This window comes from Anarrhichthys ocellatus, unplaced genomic scaffold, assembly GCF_004355925.1.
Source record: "Anarrhichthys ocellatus isolate YVR2014 unplaced genomic scaffold, GSC_Weel_1.0 scaffold62, whole genome shotgun sequence".
Taxonomy (NCBI): Eukaryota; Metazoa; Chordata; class Actinopteri; order Perciformes; family Anarhichadidae; genus Anarrhichthys; species Anarrhichthys ocellatus.
In genome coordinates, this window is record NW_022280092.1 from 1,757,963 (window position 1) to 1,774,212 (window position 16,250).

Consider the following 16,250-nt stretch of genomic DNA (forward strand, 5'->3'; position numbering starts at 1 on the left):
AGCTGTTTGTGCACAATGTGAGAATGGAGCGCATGAGAGTAAACTGTATGTTTTTCTGCTTTTCAACCAAGCAGTATGGAAATGACCCGGAAGTTACGTCACCCTGTTCCAGGAATTATTGGCAACATTAGAGTGGCACAATGTAGCTTGTATGTTTGCAGACGGAATGTCACTCTCACTCTTGAGGAGATTTAAAGGATCAAAGAGGGTGAAAGGGATGGGGGGGTTTGGGGGGGGCATGAGAATAGTTACCATGGTGATCATGACATCACCGGAGGCTTGTGCGCTCTGCCTCAATGGGAGTTTTGTTTGTGTGGAGGTGAAGGCAAACAACAGTGTCGAGACGACAGAAGGAGGCACTTAGTGAAATGTAAGTGACAGAGATGTGGATATTAAGGACGATCGGGAAAATGTTTCTTTTTTTCCCTTGCTGATTTCTTTCCCTTTCCTCTCCATCTCTCTGTCGTGGGCGGCTGCTGGAACGGATCTGAGTTACGTCAACACACTAATAACACGGCATGGTTGTGTGGAGATGAATTGCATGTTCCAGTTGGTCAGCTCAGTCATTCTTAATTGAGTTATTGCTTTGAGGGACGGAGACAGAGGGAACTGGAAAGAGAGACGGTGTATGGGAAGTGGCAGTATCGTGAATGAATGAATGAATTATATTCTATTTTATTATTGTTTCATGCTTATGGTCAGCCCGCATTGGCCACAACACACCATAAATGCATGCATATGTCTACATTTCTAAAAGACAGTGGAAGTTCAAAAATAGAGAAGCAACACAATCTTTCACAATCAAATCTTCAGACCAGCATTGTTATACTATATGATGCTGGAGAAATCAGGACAGACAGTAACTAAATAATTTAAAGTTAACATTACAACACACATTAGTCCTGTAGGGATACAACATCTACAGTCACAAAGATTGAGTAAAGGTATTTTGCCCCATGGAGAACATGTGATTAACTCCATTTAAACCCCTTATTTATTCATTATCCATCCTGTAGACTCTATGGAATAGCCAAGATCATTACAAAATTTAATTTCAGTTTGGTAAGGACTGAACTTCAAGCGCTCCCAGCAGTCAACAGGGTATCCAATTCAAACCGTATAATTCATAAATGCAAGAGAAAGAAAAGAAAAACCTAGTCTACTACTGTGCTTCTAGCTGTAGCAGCCGAACGTAAAGGTGGAGCAACAAGCTGGCTCTGAGGAGGGAGATGTGATATCGTTTAAATATGGGGATAACAGCACACATTTTTAGCATGTCTCTTCTGGAGCACGTTCATAGTGTTGCACTCGGTAGTACATTAAAAGTGCCAGAAACAGTCGTGTAACGAACGAAAGAAGAGAGGTGGAGAGAGAAGTTCAAACCAAAGCTATTCGACAAGCCCTGTGATGAAGCATACTGGGATCGTAAACTGTCCATAGATATTGAGTGCATGCTGGTGTATTTAACCTTCAGGGTACAGTTAAATAGTGGTGTAACAGACCACTGTTGATCTATGATCCGTACGGATCCACACTCACGGTTGGGCACACATGCATAATTACACAGTTTAACGTTAACCACCACAGTGTGAAATACAATTTTCCCGACAATCGTTGTCCGCTAATATTCAAAAAAATATGCGATCGGGACATCGTCATTGATGCTTTTCTAGTCGGCGATCTCTGATAATGTTACATTCTACACCGTGAGTTTTATGATCCGTTGCACCACTGCAGTTAGACAATGAACTTGGAACAGTACAACAGTGTTGAATGAACTTACTTAAATTTGTCAGAAACCAAGACCGTAGTCAAATGCTCACAGAGTAACTCACACCTTCTCCACAGCAGTCGCCAGATGTTGTCCAAAGATATCATCTCTGGCACCATTATGTCAAAATAAGATTTGTGTGTGTGCGTGATAGGGCAAAAGTCAAGACAAGAGACACGACGCGGCTTTCCCACTGATATGGTTGACACTCAGGGGTGATGGGTAGGGGGTGGCGTGGGCTCTGTAACACCATATGTGTTTCCCTCTAGATCAAAGAGTTTTTAACTGATTCAGTGAGTCATGAATCACCTCTCATGGTCTCTAAAGTTCAGATGACTGATGCAAACTTCAGAGTGTGAAGCTCAGCAGCTGGTTGCTTCCCTTTAGTAGCTGGAGAGAACATTAAAGAGGGACAGAGTGTTGTGGAAGCACGTTGTTTAATGAGAGCTCTTCGTTTTGGGGGCAACAACTGAAACAATGTAGTGTTTCAAAGTTGTTTGCTAGCAAAGGAAACTGAGTTTGATGGATGGAGGCATTTTGCAAAGCTAGGGTGAGGACTTCAAAAGGTGAAGGAGAATGGGTTTATTTTTAAAGCTATTTTGTGCCTCAGTCTTGGTTTGTCATTGTTGGCTTTTAAAATCTAAATTAGCATCAATATGGGAAAGTTTATGTACAGCATTTCAGTGCAACTGCATGAAGGGAGAGGAATGCATAGAATAAAAAAGACGATATCTGTGGTTCTGCTACATCGATTTTAATCAACTTTCAACTATCCATTGTGAATCCGACAATGTTACAAGAGCGCAATGCTACATTTTTGGAGCAGTGTTTTCACTCAGGTTCATGTTGTTACAAGTGAAATCCCTGCCATTACTTTACTGACTGCATCTCTCAAAATAGAATCTCAAAAAGGTAAATATTCAAACATCCACGAACACATCCACGAGATGATTAATCCGAGCTGTCTATTGGAATCTAGTTCTATTTGCCTGCATCCTGATTCTCATTCATTGCCAGTCAGTTTGCCAGTTTTCCATCCGATATTGCTTCACCTCGTTGACTCCACAGGACATGATCTAAATAAAGGAAAGGTTAATGCTCTGTACTCATTTTAAGCATGCGTCAACCACTCCATGATCCCGAAAACAGTTACAACTATTAGATCATGGGAGTCATGCCAGGGGCGTTTCTAGGATTCAAAGAAAGGGGGGGCTTAGCCCCAAGGGGAGTGGTATGTTTGCGCGAATAGTGCGCGGCAATTTTTGTTGGGGCCCATTTGGGGCCGCGGATATCCATTGTTTCAGACAGTTCATAGATTGGTTCAATCAGAACGAGTGTGATTTTGCTCTGTAGTTTTGCTTTCATTCAGTATATGATAACACAAGAGACAGAATTTCAGGGTCATAGTGAAATTTGACAACACAAATATGAACTTTTCTCAAATAAAGAGAGAAATAATTTTCCTGCTTGTAAAGGAAAGACGGATAAACTAGCTTTCATATCCGCGTCACTCCCAAATCCTAATTCTTAAAGGGACCGCACACAATGGATGGAGAATGGACCTGACGGTGTCAACTTTACATCAAGTATGATGATAGGCTATTGGATTGTAATTTGAAGGGGGAGAAAACATACAAACCAGAACGCACGCACGTATGTAGCATGTTAGAGTTATAAATAACGTGTCCATGTGAGAAACAATAGTTTAATTTAATGACATCACCAAAATATATATATATATTTTTATTTTTATTTTTTATTTTTTAATCCAATAATGCCAAATTATTTGTGGGGGCTGAAGAACATTTTAGGGGGGCTTCACACACACACCCGTTGTGCTGAGGCAAGAGAGGAGGATGTCTGAAAACACTGCAGCAGACCAGCACGGTTTATGGATTGTGAATGTGGTACATTGTGTCTACTCCAACCATGCACCACAGGGCAAAGTATGAGATAAAGAGTCATATACCCTGAGCCACGTTTCTCCACACATATAATCTCTTTTCAATAATAATAAATAATGCATTGGTTTTAGCCATAAACAGAATTTGATACAGCTACATTTATATATGATGCAGTACAAAAACAAATATGAGATTTAAACGCTGTTTTTACACCTTTAGCACTCTGTGAATTACAGTGAGATTTTTGGGGAGAAATATGGAGACGCATTGTGTCTCATCTCACGTTGTTGTGCCATCTCATATTTTGGGAGAGGAGAGCAACTGTTTCAGATGACATCATGGTAAAGAAAAAGCAAACTGTTCTCTTTCTTATCTCTTAGAGAGGCGACGTAATACTGGTTCATGCCCAGAGTCAAAGGAACAGGGAAATCCAAGTGTCGGCCATGAAGGTGCTGATGATGTGGATGTAGAGGTGGAATATGAACCAACAGAACAACTTTTATCTTTGTGGATAAGGATGAGCAAAATTATACTTTAGATTTGATTCAAGTTAATGAAATTTATGAATAAATTAATTTCTAATGAGATAAATACAGCTTGTGTGATCATACAGTCTTATTGTCATATTTGCCCCTCCTGTCTGTACACTTCTATTTGATTCCCACTGTTCTTGGCCTCCAAAAAACATGTTAAAAAGCATAGTTTTTTCTGATCAGCAGTGATAATAATAGCATCTCCTCAGTTTGTTTTGGCCACACACGATACACTAAACAGCCATATTGAAATGCAGTCTGTTTACTCTGGAGATTACTGTTATTCTTGAATCAGCACTTTAAAAAGCTGGTACATAATTCAGTATTGTGCGTCATCATATAACAAATGGAAACACATAAAAGTAATGCAGCATTCACACACACACACACACACACACACACACACACACACACATTTATTTGGTGCACTCTTAGTAAGGGGGCTGGTTAGCCATAGCACATGGGCCTCTGAGGTGGGATGAACGCATACTTGAAATGAAAGATCACAATTACGTGTGAAGAAAACCTGAGAGCTCACAGACTACATGGAAGGCCACTTAAGCCTTCAACATTTTTTTATTAAATGGATTCATAGATATTTAAATACTGATTGTAAAAAACAACCTACAAGATCTAATTTGCTGCTTGTGATGGATGATAACAAATTGAATATTATGGAAAAGGCACAACTAGAACATTTGAAGATAATATGGGTGGTTTATAAAGCTATCTAAAAAAAACAGAATCTCATTTGGAGGTAGATGAGATTTCCGCTGGTGCGTGATCACTTCATCTCCATTGATTACCGAACGCACGTGTATGCACATGTCTGAAGTAGACATACGCACATTCGGTTAGTACAGTTGGATGTGATTACATATTCAGGGCATGTGGGACGCAGCCTGCTGAGAGATTGTGTGTGGGGAGTTGAAGATACAGATTCAACAAAGTATTTTTCCTCCAACCAGGAATACAGAGTAGCCTCCCTCCCTCCTTCTATTAAACACAACAGTGGGATTATTATTCCCCTCTTTCTTTCTTTCATCCTCTGTCCTCCTCCTCTGTTGTCTCGCTCTGTCTCTCCTCTCATATATTAGGCACACTTCTCAGCAGACAGCTCCTGCTGTTTACTTTTAATTTCGCTCTTTGAATCCTAATTGCAAGCAGTGTCTTTCCAGGGTCAGTTCTAGTCAGAATTATGATAAATGCATCAGATTCTGCCGCCACCGCCTCCAAACCCCCTGAAGGGTTTTTGTCATGGGCTCCACTATTGTCAGTAGGGGGTCTTCATTTTGCTGACTTTGCTTTGTCAACATAAATTAGCTTTGCTTTCCAGCAATGGACAGAATTCGATTGAAGTTATGTGCACAGTATTTTTGCTCGGAGTAACTTCTGTTCCATAATTAATGCACATTTTTCCATCCCAAATTTCCATCTATGGTATAACAGCTCTATTCTCATTTCTTTTCCCTCTCATCTCTCTGATTGCAAGCCCTTTGAGGTCACACCTGGCCCTCAGGCCACAACTGTCTTCTCTCCCGTCCCTCTTCGTTCATATCCTCCAAGCTTTCCTTTATACCCTTGTAGTTCCCCTCGTTTCCACACTCTTTCCATTCTTGCACCTCTACACCCTTTTAACCTGGAGACTATTGCTTATCCAACACCTCAGAGAGTCACACTAAGCATTAAAATGTGTCTTGATTGATCGAATCACAAGTAAACAGCTCTATATACAGGTGTGAATGCACCCACTGGGATGCACTGGGGCTGACTTCCTCAAGCCACATTTGGCGGTGGCCAAGGACAACACATGAGGCCACAGATGTAGTGCAACTAGATGTTAGTTCATACATGCCAGGAAGTTTCAGAGAAGCCAAACATAGCAGAAGCCAAGAGTAGAGGTCTGTCTTGTGTTGATTTTGAGCACAGGTCCTGGTTCATAACAACATGTTTCTCTGCATACTGAGCAGGGAAATAAAATCCAATTAGGTGGACACTCAAAAGACATCTCTGGTGCCAGGTGCGAAAATCTGTCTCAACTGAATCCAAAAATATTTGATGCTTGCATTCATAAAGTAGCCCTCCTCAGCCAATCTACTGGCATTTTGTTCTCTCTGTAGATACATATTACAAAGAAACTGATCTGGTGAAAAGATAAATAAAGAATTTTTGATCAGCACTAACAAGATTGAGGCTGAAGTAACATCATCAGTCCTTTTCCCATGAACAATACATTAAAGGCGCTATATACGAGATTGGGAGCATTTCTATTGCCTCTCAACGGCTCTCAACATGGCGCGACCGAGCCGGTGGCTCACAGCTAACGGTGGTAGCAGCGCTAACGATGGCAAAAAGTGCTCACATAGTTAACAGTGTTAACCTGAGGCGGAACCGGAGGGTGCGCTACGCTTCCGCGATGACGCTGTCGGTCAGGTCGGCTGCTACGTAAACAAAGAACAGAGAAGCAGAGGGAGAGCGACTGCTCGGGGAGACATTACCTCACTATATCTTTACATAGTTGTTTGCTGCTATATTAATGCTCTAAATGTTGTATATTGTACCTTTAACATGACCTTATAGATAGTTTATTTCACGAAAAGCAACACTAATGCACCACAATCCAATCCTTTCTTTTCAGTAGGAGTATTTTGTTGTTTTAGTTAGAATCTAACTCCAAGTCTTAAATCCCTGAGTTGCATACACTGTAACTGTGGTCAGTCAATAATTCAAAACATAATGTGTTACTGGGCTGTCTTTGTTTACTATTTTGATCGGTAGCTCAAAAAGCACCCACCCCTGCTGTTTACACCTCATCCAGAGGATGTGAAACATCTAGAAAACCACACAGGAGACCTTCCACCCCTGCAGACAGATCATATGCACACTGTGAGCTACTGTTGTGTCATATTAACGGAGCACCCTGCATTTAAAACTCATGAATGATTGCAGAGAGAGATGAGTGCAGAATTTAAATAAAATGTAAGGTACTTAACCACACAAAGTGATCTGCCTTGTCACTACCACAGATGAATTAAAAATACATCCGCACCTTTCTCTTATCTTTCCATCAACTATCTACGTCTCATTACTAAATTACTTCTCCGTGTCCTTGAGGAACAGGAATCGTCGTTCTATCATCTCAGACAGTTTATCTGCAAATAGACCTAGGGGGTGTGGTGGTGTGTGTACTTGGATGTGGTACATACAGGGCGTATACAGAGCTATTCTATTAGCTACCACCCTCCCTCTTTCTGCCTTTTAAAGCATGGAGTCACAGCGGGTGCATTTGATGAGGAATAATAGGGGAAGCGACAAAATCAGGAGACATGTAGGATAATTAGAATTAGCTTTAAGAAGATTTCATGTGACAGCCCATTCACGAGAACATACAGGGATATTAACCACTCAGTTGTGTTTTCTCTGCCTGGAGGTTAAAGCTGAAGCATACTGCCATTGTTTCTGCTGAGCAGGGCCACAAGGTCAAAGTGAGAGAAAAGAGTAGAAAGACCGGAAAAAATGTATAGAAGCAGCTGACCACAACAACAGCATGCAGCAGAGAACCAGTTATTATGCTATATCTAATTGTATAGATAACATGACTCATTTGCATGGCTCCCTTTCCCTTTATTCATGTGTCTAAAACTGACTATAGATCAATAATATGCCTAAATTGGTCAAATTAGGATACTCTTTTTCAGCCTTGTTTTTTCTCTCACTGCAGTTGGCGAATGGATCTATTGATGTTGCCCCAGTGGGCTGACATTGGATGAATTATGTAACAGCCTTGACGGTTTATGAAGGCGACTGTGCAGGAGAGAGAATACTTACGCTGCTGTGGTGACAACTGATAACATAACCTCTGTATTAACATATACCGCGCCATGTAAATCCTCTGTATGCATGCTGTGTGGCTCACTGCAGGTCACTGATGCACGATGTTTAATGGGCAGCCACAGCTGACAGACTTTTCCAGAGCTATAAGAGAAAGTACAACTTGTCATTCCCTGATAACATCATAAAATGTTGGTGTAAAAACTCAGTCACTCATGAAATTTGGTTAATGAGATTTTATACCAGGCTGGTCATTTCATGTATCAGTGACAGGATAACTAAGGAGGTACTCGTTTGAAGGTTACAGAAAAGATTCGTTGGTTTTTTTATGATTCAATATTCAGCGTATACTGAATGAAAACCGTAGGACACAGAGGCACACTGACTATCTTCTGCTGCTTCAGTGCAGTTTTAGCTGCTAATGCTAATGCTAGGTGATGCTGATGGATTTTATGTATTGTGTTGTGTTGTCATGCTACTATGCTAGGAGAGAGAAAGAGAGAGATAACTAACTGCATACGAACTGCAATCTACCCATTTGATTAGTTTGATTCAGTTTCCCACCTGATTGATATACCTTACTAAGATAATTAGCATTTTCCTCCTGCTGCCAGTCCACAGAGAAGATTTGGTCAGTTTGTTAAGGATTTAAACTAAAGACCATAAAGACTTTAAGACCATCACGCCTGCACAGGCACATGTGTTTGTTTTCCTTTTTTGGGAAAATGATTATGTAATTTCTGGTTCGAAAGGAAAATATGTTTAATTTTTTTTTTTATTATCACCTTTTTTTGTCTACATCTCATAAATACCCTCAAGGCTTAAAAAGACCAATTTAAAGTCCCAATCTCAGTGCCAGTGTTGCACCCACTGTTTTCCTTTCTTCGTCTCTCTGTCTCCTTCACTGCACGTCTTACCCACTTCCATATTTACTCTTCAAAGGGAAAGCAAAGCATCTGTCTATTACGAGGAGCCCAGGGCGCTCTGCAGAGTTGTGTTAAGTAATAACAACCAGTGACGTCAAAGGCTCTCCGTCTGAGCTGGAAAGAGGGAGGGCGAGGGGGCGAAAAAAGGGATAAAGGGAGAGGGAGGAGAAGAGGCAGACATGGAAGCGTGAAAAAGCTCCTCTACTTGTGTGTCAGTTGCCTATTTTCTGTTTATGTGTCACTGCTGAATAGCATTGAAAATGAACACTGTGCAGCAGTTCAGTCTGTAATCACAAGCCTCCAACACTTATGCGATTTCTGTTCCTCCTTTCTCATCATTACATTGGTTTTTTTTTCCCTGGCAACGTATTGCTTTCCCCCCCCCATTGGTTCAGAGAAGAGCGGAAGAGGTCTATTATGCTCCGTCACACATCTGCTGCTGAGCATAGTTCTGTTCATGGTCCTATCACTGGAGCCTGTATTTTTATCTCATAGGCTAGGAGCGAAGGACGAGCAGCCTCTGCTCAACAAGTATTTGTTTGTTAGGTTGAGGTCCTGTGACAAATGTTTTTCATGCAATATCATGTTTTTATGGTGTTCTTCAATAAACTGGAACAATGAAAGTATTTGGACTAATTCAAGATATCCCACAACTACTTTTCTGTTCACTAAACTCCCAGAGAAAGTCTGTTTTGTCCATGTTGTATTCCCTCAGTGTGAACAGTCATCAAAACAGCTCAACTAAGCCCTCATGGGTCGGCTTTTCATAAAACGCTGAAAACTCATTTAAGTTCATTTCTCCCTCTACCCACATTCACATTCCTGGAATGAAAGCACAGACTTCAACTGAAGACCGATTGCGGGATTAGAGATCTTAGGGTGTTACGGTCCTTCATAAACACAAGTGACAGAAGCGGCACTGAGCGGAGGATACATTAGAGGATTACACCCTAAGACAATATAGAAGTCTTAACATGCCTCGTTATGGCTGCTGACCTTGCTCTGTCAGGTGACGGCTGTTTGTTAAAACTGCAAACACCGCAAGCAAGCATGCACACACTATTTACATACCACTGAAAAAGCACAAGACCCATGCATGGTAAGTGAACTACTTTAAAAGGCACATGAGACATTAGACGGTGCTGTGCTGTTTACAGTAAACAACCCGGAGGGCCTTGCCAGGACTGTGGAAGTCACCGTGTTGTTGGCAGCCAACACACTCTCCCACCCACTTCCACTCTAAATTGTGGTTCTGAATCCACGGGGCAATGTCAAACTATAATCTCTTTAGTTCAGCCCCTGCCTGATCTATCGTATGTCTCATGTAGGCTTATTTGATCCCCACAGCACTTTCCACGGGAGCCCTTTCGCAGACATTTACAGCTCACAACAAGCACATGACTCCGCTTGGCAAACCTACTGTAAGTGCTTGAGGAATGTCTAAAAGTCCACTCTGTCAGCAGGCCTATAGACCAACAGCCTTCCTTTTTCCATTACAGGGACAGCTGCTGTGATGACGAAAGACTGTCATGTTGTCAAGAGATATGAATAGAAAATAACAAAAGTTTTAGAGACAATAAGCTAATACATATATATCTATCAAATCTGCAAATTAAGTAAATGATGCCATCCGTACGAAGCAAATATTAATAAATTGTATAATAGTCACATCCTACGACTTGTTCCCTTTTCAATAAAAACAGTAATATAAAGTTACACTGACATTGTGCACCAGTGACTTCATATCGTGAACACACGACTATGTGTGTTGGTGCACTTTAAATTTGGCAACAACGTGCGTTCAGCTGAGCAATGACGTGCGCAGCCTACATCAGCACCTTAGATACGGGCACACCATTCACCGTAGGGCTCCTGCCCCGTTTTAGACCAATCAGCGCATGTGTTTTCTAGATAGCATTCAGCACCACCCACACTGCTGCCAGCTGTAATGTTCTGTTACAGGGAATCTCCTCTCAGGCAGCGTACATTCATCATAACTCCTGCAGTTTTTCGTGGCAGGTTACGAACAACTAAGGTCCTATATGAATAATAAATGACATAAAAGGAAGCATATGATATAAATGAGATTAAAGTCGAGTAAACGGCTCCGTGAAATGCTCTAGGCTAAATATGGCACAGTTATAAACAGAGCAGGGAGTCATGTAGGCTACAGTGTTTAGTCGCATATAGCGTCCTTAATTCTGTCTGTTTGTTAATGATGTTTACAGCAGCTGCATCGACAATAGAGATGGTTTAGTCTGTAAAACATCTACAATAGGACATTTTCACATTGATACAAGTATTTGTTTCAAGACTGTTCAACGTTGGACAGGATATATCTTTATATACTACCATTTCTGTCTTTACAATAATTACTTTAGCCTTTTGCTGTCAGCACAGACCTAGGTTATCTCTGACGCAAACGCTCGTCACAGGCGTCTCTCCCATTTCACAGAATCAAATGTCACCGATTGACATCTCAGATCAGCCAATCAGCGCGCAACTCAGGCACCACTCCGGGGGCGGGACTCGCACTTTGGACCAATCGCAGCCGCTCGTATTGTTTTGACCTCTGAAACCGCATCACCGCCTACCTCGTGCCCATGGCGGAGGAAAGCTATAAATACAGGCAACGCCGTAACAGGAGGTGGACGAAGTAGCAAAACTCCCGGAGAGGCGGGAGCTACTCTGCAAGCCTGCTGAACGAGGAAAAAACAAAATAACCTTAAAAACAGAAACCGAAGCAAACGCCAATCCTCAGAAATGTACATTTACTGGAATACCTTTTTATAACGTTGATAATATATTCTATGTGAAGAAAGTATTTATACTTTTTTTTCTATTTGCACTAACTAACGGTACTTTAGAACTACTGCGAATTTTTATATTTTACAAAAAAAGTAAGTATTTCAACGGACTTATACTACTTGTGATGTATTTAATGTCATTGTCTTCATTTTGCTTGCTGTCGTACTGTAGCTGTATTTATAACGTTCCTTACTAAGCTGATCTGCTGCGTCAGTCCACGAAGTTATAGGGAGGGGTGTGTGTGTGTGTGTGTGTGTGTGTGTGTGTTTGAGAAAGGGAGAGAAAGTGAGCGTGTGTGTAAGCGCGTGCATTCCATTTAAGTGTGTGTATAGTATCTCTTTATTTTGTCTCATCTCGGGTCCAAAAAAAGACAACAATATCCCCTCAGAGACTCGGAAATGCGTCGGACGTGCACATGAATACTGATCATATCGTACTTTATTGTATATCTGTTCATTTTCAATGGCGTCAACACAGGCTGCTACAGCCAGTATGCTGTTGCATATTCTGTGAAATTGCAACAATGTCCCTCATGTAACTTAACTGATAAGATGAACGACCTGTAGCCATTTCGCAACAATGAGAAATCGCCTCCAGGCTGCTGTTGCGAGGGCAGCTTCACGAGCGAGGCGACAAACGTTGGTTATATCCCCGTGCAGATTATATTTCCTCTATTGGATGAATACATTAATGCATCTTTAGGTAGGTTAGTTTAATTAAGAGCCTCGACATACTCTCTCTGTAGCCCTCAATTCAGCTGCGAGGATTATTGCAGCGCATCCCATTTCTTTCTAGTGCCATTTACATTTGATCAAACGTCATGTTGTAACGTTCAAGTATTTCCTCTTCTCTGCGTAACATTGCCAAACATATGGGTGTAGCCACAATGCGTTAAGTCTTATTTCGACATTGTTGATGAAGGAAGAGCTCAGAACACGCGCATCAAACCAGCCCCCCGTGTCAAGACTGTGCGCTATGAAATCCACCTAAATCATTTCCTCGCTAATTTATCCTTTAGTACGCATTACTGGCGAGGCATTTCCTCCGTTGAGTTCACCGTTTTGGTTACTTAATTGCCACAACTCCGCTTCAGTTTTCCTGTCTCCTGCTCTGGAGGCTATCCAGTGTTATGTAACAGGATTCCCGAGTATTAGTGCGAGGGTTAACGTGCTCAATACCCAGTTTCTGACGTTTACATAAACGGCAAATGCCAGATGAACAAGAAGTATAGCTTGATCCCGGATCAGTGGGGCTCTGTGTGTGGAGATTTCTGCAACAGCTGCACATTTTGAGTGTTGCTGTGAAATTGTGCTTTGGAGGACTGTTGTGTGACTGTCAACCTAAGACTTTTGAGCTCACAGCAGTCCAAACAGCAACATGCACTGGTGTTAATGTTTAAAGGACACTCACTCCCCTTATAAAGTCTGCACTAGTTGTGGTCAAAAGGAGCTGAATCGCTCTTGATTCTATTTGTTCTTGGTGGTATTTACATTTACTTGTGACTTTAACATTTTGAAATGAATCATTAAGAATTTTTTTCTCTCTACCAATTGTTGCAGGAAAATATCATACCCTGTGGAGAACATCGCTTCACTACAAAACCAGCACTTTTAGTTTGAACCTGTTTTATCCGAATACTGGTTGCTTTCGCCATCCTGCCTGGAGAGCATCTGTGTTGCCAACCACGGATAAACAAAGCAGACCCAGTGGACACGTTCAAGGTCAGACACACCTAATCTTCACGCACCTGGTAAACGTCGGCAGTTAGCTATGCAGCTTGAAATCCAAGTAGCTCTCAACTTCATCATCTCGTACCTGTATAACAAGCTGCCGAGGCGGCGCGTTAACATTTTCGGCGAGGAGCTGGAGAGGCAGCTGAAACAGAAATATGAGGGACACTGGTACCCGGAAAAGCCATACAAGGGCTCAGGATTCAGATGTATCCACGTGGGGGAAAAGGTGGACCCCGTGGTAGAGAAGGCAGCCAAAGAGAGCGGGCTGGACATTGAAGATGTCCGCAACAATCTGCCCCAGGACCTCAGCGTGTGGATTGACCCCTACGAGGTGTCCTATCAGATCGGGGAGAAGGGCCCCGTCAAAGTCTTGTATGTCGATGACAGCAATGAAAGCGGAGCTAGTAGTGGGGGGCTTGATCTGGACAAGGAGATCAAGAACAGTTTCAATCCCGATGCACAGGTCTTCATGCCCATCAATGAGCCTGTGAACGCAGCCTCTCCGGGCTCCACCTCCCCCTCTCCTCCATTCGGCCACTCGGCAGCAGTCAGCCCCACCTTCATGCCCCGCTCCGCGCAGCCTTTAACCTTCACAACAGCCACCTTCGCCGCCACCAAGTTCGGCTCCACTAAGATGAAGAGCAGCGGCCGCAACAACAACAATAATGGCAGCAGTAGTGCTGGGAACAAGGTGGCGCGTACCTCTCCCACCAACCTGGGCCTGAATGTGAACAGTCTCCTGAAACAGAAAGCCATCTCCACCTCCATGCACTCTCTTTACAGCTTGGGCCTCGGGGTGCAGCCGCCGCCGCAGCAGCAGCACCAGAAGCCCTCAGCCCTGTCCCCCAATGCCAAGGAGTTTGTGTTCCCCAGCCTTCAGGGCCAGGGCAGCCAGAGTGCTCTCTTCCCTGGAGACAAATCGCTCAGCCTCAGCCCGCTGCAGTACAACAATGCCTTTGACGTGTTTGCGGCCTACGGTGGCCTTAACGACAAGTCCCTTATGGATGGCTTGAATTTCAGCTTGAACAACATGCAGTATTCTAACCAGCAATTCCAGCCAGTTATGGCCAACTAGTACACGTAAAGGTACTACTTAAGCTACTACTTTACATAGAAATGACCAGAGATAATGTGATAGGGGGGAAAACAAACACAAATGCACATATTGCAAAAAACAAATGTGTAAACAGAATGTCATGGATAAAAGGAAAAAGTAACTTGTCAGCTGAACGATCTATGTTACGAGTCTAAGAGCATGAGCCCGAGGGTGAAATACTTTGCCCCCTTGATTTATACCTTTAGTACAAGATGTCCAAGCTTGGTTACCTAAACTTCAACATGCATCATTGTTATTTCTTTTGCCAACCAAGCACAAATCTTTTTTTTTTTTTTTTTTTTTATGTGACTGTTTTAAGATATAAAAAAAAGACAAAAAAAAAACACCACCACAAGTCATGGCCTCTTTCAGTATTTAAACATAACTGGACACCGCCAATTTTTTCAAGAAATTGGCACAAATAAGTGGGATTTCCTGGTCTTTTTTCTAATTGTATAATTTAATTTAGTACAGAGTTTGTAAAATATCAGAGTATCTATTGTTTCTACGACATGGTATTGCATTTATATCTTTTTACTACTCCAGTGATCTGTGATGGCTGCAGCAACTTTATGTTTTCTTTTTTTATTGAAATTATAAAATGAATCCATCTTTAAAAAAAAAATCGACTCTATTCTAAAGATTGTGTACAGAATATTCCGTAGTGGTGGGATTTAAGAATATTTGCTTTTTTGAAAAACATAAGAGTTGTATTTTCTGTTAAGAGTTTAAAGATTTTTGCTATATTATGGACAAAATGTAATCGTATATTAATTTTGTACCTACATTGTGCAATACTTGATAAAACAAACGGTATAACAAAGTATTTGGAGTCAGTGTCTTACATGTTAAGAGGGACTGATGGTTTATTAAGTTTGTATTAAAAAGCTTGAAAATAATTACACTTGTTCAGTTTCATTGTTTTGTTTTTTTGTGGTTGAGCTGGTCGATACAGGTTTAAAAGGAAGTTATGCAGAGTATTGTAACCTGCTTGGACAGATCCAGTGCTCTGTCCTGAGGACGGAAGAATCAGGTTTGTCCTAAATACGCCCACATCCATTGTAGTTCACCTGTTTGGTACATTGGTATGTCCTCAAAGACTACATGATATAATACAGACCTTAACACATATCCTATCCTCTGCCCGTAACATTGATATATTGGTACACAAGTCCGCAGTAACATTTGTTCACACCATGCAGGCTGTGTTGGCTGACAGTTTCCCTTGAGCCAAGTGTCATTACACATATGGATACTGGGAGTGTGATTGTGTCGAGCCTGATGACCTCCTGAACTAAAGCAGGAACTCGTATGTGTGATAAGGCTGTTGGCTAACAGGCTGCTAATCCACGTAACCAATTTCAGAGGCATGAACTACACGGCAGACGGACGGAAACCTTGTGCTATGGGTAGAAGGATACAGATCTGATACTGCACCTAGAAGATGCCATCATGTTTCGTGGGACCAAACTAAAATGTTTCCAAGTAACAAACTGCATCATGAGTCCCTCAGTCTGTGTGGGTGAAGCAGATGTCTTCTGGTGAAAATCAAAGCAAAGCATCTGCTGAAGTGCTTTTATGCAAGGTATTGAATCCCTACCAACCCCAGGGTGCTATTTCTCTCATCTCCTCGTTGATGGGTGGCCAG

General features: G+C 41.9%; 1 protein-coding gene across 1 annotated transcript; it reads left to right on the top strand.

Annotated features, from left to right (window-relative positions):
- Nucleotides 1-11,600: 11,600 nt before the first annotated feature.
- LOC116397127 (protein Tob1-like) lies at nucleotides 11,601-15,501 on the top strand. The gene is made up of 2 exons (XM_031872302.1): nucleotides 11,601-11,865; nucleotides 13,333-15,501. Exon 2 carries the CDS (start codon nucleotides 13,544-13,546, stop codon nucleotides 14,579-14,581), a length of 1,038 nt encoding a protein of 345 aa, XP_031728162.1. The 5' UTR covers nucleotides 11,601-11,865; nucleotides 13,333-13,543; the 3' UTR covers nucleotides 14,582-15,501.
- Nucleotides 15,502-16,250: the final 749 nt, after the last annotated feature.

Bases quoted from the DNA above. Each gene is read 5' to 3' on its own strand.
- LOC116397127 (XM_031872302.1), top strand. From the start codon at position 13,544: ATGCAGCTTGAAATCCAAGTAGCTCTCAACTTCATCATCTCGTACCTG.